The sequence below is a fragment of the Liolophura sinensis genome, chromosome 1 (assembly GCF_032854445.1).
Source record: "Liolophura sinensis isolate JHLJ2023 chromosome 1, CUHK_Ljap_v2, whole genome shotgun sequence".
Taxonomy (NCBI): domain Eukaryota; kingdom Metazoa; phylum Mollusca; class Polyplacophora; order Chitonida; family Chitonidae; genus Liolophura; species Liolophura sinensis.
Window position 1 is genome coordinate 19906634 of NC_088295.1, and position 8629 is coordinate 19915262.

An 8629-nucleotide genomic window follows, 5' to 3' on the forward strand; every position below is an offset into this window, starting at 1 on the left:
AATGATTTTCAAATTCTACTAAATAATGGTGTTTGAAAAGTAAGGTTTGTGGAAGACAAAATTAGAGTTAAAACTCACTCACATATACCATGTATGTATACATATAGAACTTTACTTACATCATCTCCACTGCGGCGCTGTCTTGTGTACACATCGCTGACCCCGGTCTCTGTCAGCACGATGTTTTCTAACATACTGTCTATGGATAAGCTGATCAGGGCCTCTGATTATAGAAAATATGGATCATGATTTATTTATTATTTGACTGTTGTGAATATTCTTGAGTACGGCATACAACACCATCATTCCAATAAAAAAATGTATTTGATTGTTGTTTAAGGCCATACTCAAGAATGTGTCACTTGCACGGCGGGTGATCCGTTTTACGGTTGAAAGAAACCGGGGTAACCTAGCAACATTTGTCAAGTCATTGGTGAGCTTTCCCACAGCGGTGCAGACATGCCCACGATATTGGTGGAAGACAAGCCCAACGAATGCCTCCACACGAGCGTCATTGGCCGCATATATTTTGTCTCTATATAAAGTACCAGGAACAATGAGTGCGCGAATTCACAAATTCCCTGTCTAAGGTAAGGACTGAACTGTACATGTATGTATGCTGTAGTGATTAAGAGCCAAACTGAGTATCATACACTGTGTGTACAGCAGTGTGGATATTATTTACAGGTACATGTAGAGTTTTATTCCTGAAGATGACACTTTTGAAACTTTTTAAACCAGAAATTGTTTTATAAGAAAAAAGTGTGTGACGAAATGCTTGTTCATGCTCGACAATGATAACATCAAGTAAACATGAACTGCTATGAAAATGATTGGTTATCTACCTTCTAATTCTCCTTCAGGTCCGCGCACCACAAGGGAGCCAACCACGGGCCAGGAGATGTGATCTTTTCTGACTTCGCAGCGATGTTTAGTGCAGCAATTGAGCTCATCCCAGATCTACAATGTCAATCCTCATACAGTAACTAAAGTGCCATGTTAATATTCCCTGTGTGATAAACCAAAGCAATGTTTAGAGCACATTTAACAAGAAACCATCAAACAATCCAACGTCATGTATAGGCCTATTACATCGCCAATACAGGTGTACTTGTATGTTTTATACATTTATCTCACCTTGGCGAGTTTAGAGTGTCGGCTTTTAGGCTGTAATGGGATCCGATCATCCACATCAATGTGGACTAAGCTGTCTGCGTTCTCAGCTAAACAGATAGCAAATGAGAAAGAATTGAATGAGTCTGAGTGGTGGTGGAATGCTGTACGTTTATAAAGCCATACCTATCGCTATGGAGAGGAAGTAGTGTAACACAGGACCATATATACATGTAAATGTATAATATTCCCACGATATTATTGTGATATTGCCGATATGGCCTAAAACTTAAGCCACTCATTCATTAATTCCTAATATATTAGTAGCACCGAACATAATGCAATGGCAAATGGGACATGTATTATATTCAATAACATCTTAAATGATCGCCAATTTAGTCACCTGGATCAAAGAATGGCCGCTGGTAGACTAAGGTGTTCATAATGGGCAGAGAAATTTCATTTTCCCTAATCCTAGCAGAGATGGTGTTGGTCGCTGTCTTGCGTGGAACAAAATCCTGAAATCAATCAGAACAGTTTATTTATTTATTTATTTATTTATTTGATTGGTGTTTTTTGTCGTACTCAAGAATATTCCGCTTATATGACGGTGGCCAGTATTACAGTTGGAAGGACCCACGACCATCCGAAGGTTGCTGTCAGACCTTCCCACGTACAACCGGAGAGGGAACCATCATGAGCTGAAATTGAACTCGCATTCGCGAAAGGCTCCTGGTTCATTGTGCTGCGCTAGCACGCTAACCGCTTAGCCACGGAGCCGCTGAATCAGAAGAGAACTGTACTGACAGTAATTATCATGTATAACATAAGTTCACAAGTATAGCATGAAATAACCGGTTCTGCTATGTCACAAAGTTGTCGCGATCTGCAAGCGTATTAAGAAGCGCGAAACGCTAGTTAAGATAAAATTGCCACATAGCCCTCGCAGCTTACCTGAAATTGACCAGGTCGTCTGTGTGGGGCGAATGTGACTTCATCACGGGCCTGAGCAGGGGGTTGAACTCTGTCCTTTTCATGTAGTGAGAAAGACGGGTTTACATACGCAGTCAGCTGGTACTCTGTCTTTCCCTCTCTCCCGTCGTCAACACTACACTCGTACTTTTCGCCACATACATTGAACTGATGAGGCTGAATACAAGAAAATGAAAAGGATAACTTAACTAACTCGGGCTTTTTTATAGGGTGAATATTGTGGCCAAACATTCCTGTTGAGAAACTAATCAACAGGATGCCACATAGAGAATACCATTATTCCAAGTAAATGTGTGACTTCACGCACATTTTCCACGTGATCCTCTTTGGCTCTATACCTTGGCATGATAGCGATATTCACATCATCGTGACTATATACTTACCTTAGAGAGATGAAAAGTCTTCTTGGAGGCTAAATTAGGTCGTTTGTTTAGAGGTTTATCTGAAACAGAATTCGACTTTTGTAAAAACATTACCTTTTTTTTCTTTTGAGATGGATATGACAATGGATGTGGATATCTAAAGATGATGAGGAACTACATGTATAAGCAGTCAGTGACACTTACTTTTCTTTTTGACTGTGGCATCAGTTTTTGAGGCCATGGTGAAGAAATTATGCTTGTCGATTTCAAAGAATGCTTCTGTAAAAAATGAGAATAATTTATTCAATTAAATATACGTTTACAACTACTGTGGAAACTAAGAGCACTGTAAGTAATAACACTTACAAAAATTTAATGACATCAGAAATTTGGTCTACTACTCATATCTGCCAATGTTAGGCTTCTTGAGACATAAAGATCTTAAAAATTAATTTCGGTCCCGAAACGTATAGGCCTATTTGTCCAGAGGGACATCATCCTACTTTCAAGATAAATCTTAAAACATCAGCAGAATGCTAAACTTTGTCTTCAAGGTAATTTTAGGTCACAAAAAAAACACAAATAAACACAGTAATCATAGGGAACAAAACACAGCGGGGCATTGCTGTCACTGCATGAAGACGACAATGTTGTTGGTAGCAGGCTATATGCATGTACATTGACATTTTAAGAAAAAATATATGAATTCACAAGGCTTATAATCAAAGAACCGTCACCTTAATACAGTTGTTACGAATGCTTGTCATAAAATTATCAGAAAACTTACTTACTGGTTATAACTGATCTTGCACTCTTGACGGAAGTTTGGTCAAACACAATAAGCTGACGTCATGGGTATTGTGACGTATGAAGGTCGATCCCACTGTATCCATTGACGTCATCTGTACGTTCAACGCGCTGTGTAAAACGTTGTTTCTGTCCCTTTGTGCGACGTGGCCTTTTGCATCTGCAGATAGGGAAAGTGTGATTATGTGGCCAAAATGAAAGAATATCTGTGAAAGTCATTGTTTTAAGCCTTTGTACTGATCAGTATAAAGAAGAGAACAAAAAATTACCTTGCCTTATTTTGAACATCTTGTATTAATGTTGTCTTTGTAAAAATGCCAGTAACAAAATAAAGCCTGAAAGGTTTCTCACTCCAGGTGCAGACCCCCTTTGGCCATCGACACTGTGTGAAGGCGATATTTGCACATTGGCGACATACTGGAAGTGCCATGGAATATTGTATATAGCATGTATACATGAATGGAGACACACTATAGATAGGCCGAATATATAGTGTGCTCTGAAAGGAAAGACAGTTCATAATTCTAGCAGTTCTAACTTGCAGTAAGCATCGCCTTACTACCGCTGACTACTATATCTAAGACTACTTTACTTCTACCTTTTCGAACTGAAATTATATGCATTGAATGTTTGATTTTAATCTCTCAAGGATATATCACGGCAGTAGTCAGAAGTAATGGGTCACCATCGCATTTCTCAACACGGTTTTATTGGCCATTTCACCAGTCCCAAACTAGTTCCCAACACCACCTCACTGGTCATTTCACCAGTCCCAGATTAGTTCCCAACACGATTTCACCGGCCATTTCACCACTCCCAAACTAGTTCCCAACACCACCTCACTGGTCATTTCACCAGTCCCAAATTAGTTCCCAACACGATCTCACTGGTCATTTCACAAGTCCCGAACTAGTTTCCAACACGATCTCACTGGTCATTTCACCACTCCCAAACTAGTTTCCAACACGATCTCACTGGTCATTTCACCAGTCCCGAACTAGTTCCCAACACGATCTCACTGGTCATTTCACAAGTCCCGAACTAGTTTCCAACACGATCTCACTGGTCATTTCACCACTCCCAAATTAGTTCCCAACACGATCTCACTGGTCATTTCACAAGTCCCGAACTAGTTTCCAACACGATCTCACTGGTCATTTCACCAGTCCCGAACTAGTTCCCAACACGATCTCACTGGTCATTTCACCAGTCCCAAATTAGTTCCCAACACAATCTCATTGGTTATTTCACGAGTCCCGAACAAGTTCCCAACACGATCTCATTGGACATTTGATCAGCCCCAAACTAGTTTCTAACACAATGTCATTGGTCATTTCACCAGTCCCAAAATAGTTCCCAACACGATCTCATTGGTCATTTCACCAGCCCCGAAATGATTCCCAACACAACACAACAACTGGGTTATCTTCCGAGTCATTTCGCCAGCAGGCCTGAATCATTTCCCAACACGATCCCACAGGTTATATTCCTAGTCAGTCAGGAATTGATTCACAAAATGCAATCTCACTGACCATCTCCCAGTCTCAAAGTGGTTTCGAAGTCGCCATCTCATTCATTCGTGCACTGATGTTCTCTCCGGTCTAGAGTTGAAAACGCGATCTTATCAGTCTTCTTGTCACTTCTGAACTGTTTGTAACACGCGATTTCATTGGTCAGATCGCCAATCGCGAACAAATTCTGAAATGGTCGCAAAACTCAGGAATGATGACCACTTCATTGAAGTTAAAATTTCTCATACAGCTCATACTGATCGTACCGTTTGTATGCACTACATCTTTCCAGACAATGGCGACTCATTTCCCAGCTGGACTGACCACTGTTCTCTTGCACTGTATATAAGCAATACGTGCCAACACAGAGTCGCAAATAAACGACACAGCTAAGAACCGATTTCCTTTGTCCTGAAATTGTTTCTCCATTGTTCTAAACAATTGCTAACGTGGTGAAACAGTTACTGGAGAAATATTATTTATTCACTTATTGATTTCATTGGTGTTTTACGCTCTACTAAATATGCACTCATACGACGCTGGCCAGCGTTATGGCGGGAGGAAACTGGTCAGAACCGCAGACTGCTGACAAACCTTCCCGAGTACGACCGGAGAGGATACTGGAGCAAAGATGTGCATGCATTGATATTAAATTAATATCGGCACGTTACCAACATTCCCACAAAACTTCATCGCTTGCAGCTGTAGGAATGAACAATATAATCTATTCGTACGTCCGAATTTTAAGTGGTAAAGGATCGCCATTTCATAGATAAGCCATCCTACACGTGTGTACTGTTATCAATACCATTATCACCTTTCTCTTTCCAGTGAACAGGAGATTTTTAGTAAACACAATACAGAATATTCAGCAAAGATCTGATGTGTAAACTGTGATCCAACATATCCGAGGCCAAAGAAAAGGACTTAAAATGTTTTACATTGTCATGAGCGGTCTGCTTTACGCGATAACACCGATTCATTCATAGCCTAATATACCACACGTATATAAGCCCCTACTTTATCATGTGCTGTTTTTCCACGCTGCATGCCGTTTGGTTTTAATTTTACACGCATGATAATTAAACCTAAAATTAAACTTTCTTCACAAAGACATATGACTGAAAAAAGGGGTTTTGATTGAAGCTTTATGTACAAATTTAACAACAATACGTGCCATATAGCAGGCGCGACAAAAATTTTATATGAATATATAGATATAGGATGAAATGCAGGTAATTCGGAACGTTCATTCATTTTTCACAGTTGGATGAGTGACCTCCCTTACACTAATTTAAAAATTCAAGAAAGCCAAACAATTCAGTAAGTGTAATATGCAATAAGATGTTTCATCTCTTATAGGGGTTTCAATGGCAAAATTTGGTGTCAGTGACGTCAGAATTTTAGAATAGATATTTTATGTACATGAATGTAGACATTTTTTGTTCACGAATAGATATTACAAGCGAAGAATTTCCTCCACAAGTCAAACTAAACTCGGTTTCACATTAGTGGCATCTATCACGATCAATATGGTTGAACATGCTGAATTCACAAAGGTTCACTTCCTTAATTTGCACGCTTTCCTCCACTTTCACAGATCGCTCTCTGATAAAAATACGGATAACTATAGCTTCATTTTTACTATATCATATGTCGTAGGCCTATATTTATACTATAAATGCAGTACTCCTGATCTCAGGACTATTTTTTTTTTATCATATACCCCCAATGGATAGAAATTTTTTCACAGACATGTATGCGGACGTTCAGTACCGTTACCAGCGAGGTCACGTGTTCGAATCCCGTTTCCGCGCTGATTCAGTTTGCCACTTAAGTCTTATAACATCTTATGGATTTGCAGGCAACCTGGCCACTGCCATATACAGATGTATAATGAAATAGTTCTGAGAACAGGCTGAATCCCCATTCAAATAAATGCCGTCACGATGATACATGCCCGTAGGCATGCCCTAGTTTGGTTATGAAAAAAACCACTTTCAGTGCAATTTATGCACATTTGATTTTGGAGACAAACTTACAAATGGTTGGATTGGCATGGAGTTTCATGGCATCTCAAAAAGTATAATTTTATGAATACAGTATATACGGACTTTGACATGAGTGCCCGTATGTGTATCACTTCTGTGTAATCTTAGTGTCAGCCACCATTGGCTGAATCAATGAGAATCATGCAAAATGCGTCACTTGAAAAATGCTGAACTTTAAATGATACAGAGTATGTTCCGGACATAACCAAGGGTCACGTGAAACCAGTGTTGAGCGGAATTCCTCTTTGCTTTGGACTGCATGTGGTCTTTATTTTTACTAACAAGCATTGCTGTTACTCTAATGTGGTTGCCGGTATGCTCCAAATTAGTTTGTCTATTGTTATCTATAAGAAATATTTATCCATTCGACTGCTGTTTGACATTTTTCACATATACGAAGGCTCTCAAATTACGGGTGAAGGAAACTCAAGTGCTCTAAGCAAACAATACCTGACCTCTGGCAAGTTACTGGCGATCTTTCTTTCGCTTGACCCTTCATCCGTAAACCTGACTGCACATAAGTGAAAAATTCTTAAGCAAGGCGTAAAACACGCGTAACATACAGCTTTTTGGTGGAAATCAAATAATCTCCCTACAACTTCATGTAAACCCACATAGGAGAGCACCTTAAGCAGCTTCTTGATACCAAGCCTGTGAGAGAAATTGAAGAGCAAGATAGAAGCCCTGTGATTAAACCATAAGCATCTTTTCCATGCAGCCGTGCATGGTCAGCCCTTAAACGCAGGGCAGGCAATGTCCTTTAAGTGAAGTGAATCAGTCATCAATCTGGGTAGATACAGGACATCAAATTTACGAAAACATGGAATTTTTCAGAAACAGGAGATTTGTCTTCCTATAACTGTGTTGCACTAACAAGATCAACAGAGGCGAGGAATTCCCCACGTTTCCAGGTACTTCTTATTGTGAACAATGCAGATTTTCACCTACATTAGTGGGTACGCTTTGATTTAATTGATTGGTGTACTCAAGAATATTTCACAAGACAACAGCCAGTATTATGGTGGGAAGAAACCAGGCAGAGCCTGGGGCACACCTTGACAAATCTTATATAGTTTCAGTGATGGCAAACATCAAGTTTGTACAGTTGATCAGCAAACATCAATGAAACTACATGTACATTTTGTTTTTCAATGAATTCAACACCTAAGGTCATCAATAATTCAAAATACTGTAAAAACTTTATTTTTGTCTATGTTACCATCCTACTGGTAGTCAGCTCTGATTGGCTGAGGATGTTATGACATGATGCATATGAATATTTATGAGTCTATGTACAATAATATACAAAGGAATGGTGTATGACTAAAATAACTAGGGTGGTGTATGGTTTTGCCACATCACAACTTCCAATTTCAGAATTCCAATTGGCAATAAAAATCACAATTCTGCGGTATTAAAAAGCTCGGCTTTTCTTCTGAACTCAACAGAAGCCTCAGAACTAAAGCGTTGCAGTGCCAGCCCAGTACAAGTCTCAGATGTTTGCTGGATCATCATATACCTTAACAGACTGGATGGCACATTGTAATTTTAGGTTACAACCTTAGAGGGTCTTGTGGCCTGGTCAATTCCATACAGACACGATCACAGCCATGTGGGACACAGGCCAGCAACGTCATGTGGGTGCCACACCAGCCACAGCTATATAATTTACAAGTAACAGAATAAAAACCACAAAAATTAAAAAATACAGCACTATTAGAACCATGTCAAATTAACATCATAATACCAGCCAAAAATATAAGAGATTACAGATAGCATGCTCCATATGACA

General features: G+C 39.5%; 1 protein-coding gene across 1 annotated transcript; it reads right to left on the minus strand.

Moving 5' to 3' along the window:
• Positions 1-837: 837 nt before the first annotated feature.
• On the minus strand, positions 838-2726 carry LOC135469591 (uncharacterized). The gene is made up of 6 exons (XM_064748121.1): positions 2673-2726; positions 2490-2548; positions 2068-2262; positions 1517-1631; positions 1138-1223; positions 838-960 (listed from the first exon to the last, which is right to left on the minus strand). Exons 1-6 carry the CDS (start codon positions 2707-2709, stop codon positions 838-840), a joined length of 615 nt encoding a protein of 204 aa, XP_064604191.1. The 5' UTR covers positions 2710-2726.
• Positions 2727-8629: the final 5903 nt, after the last annotated feature.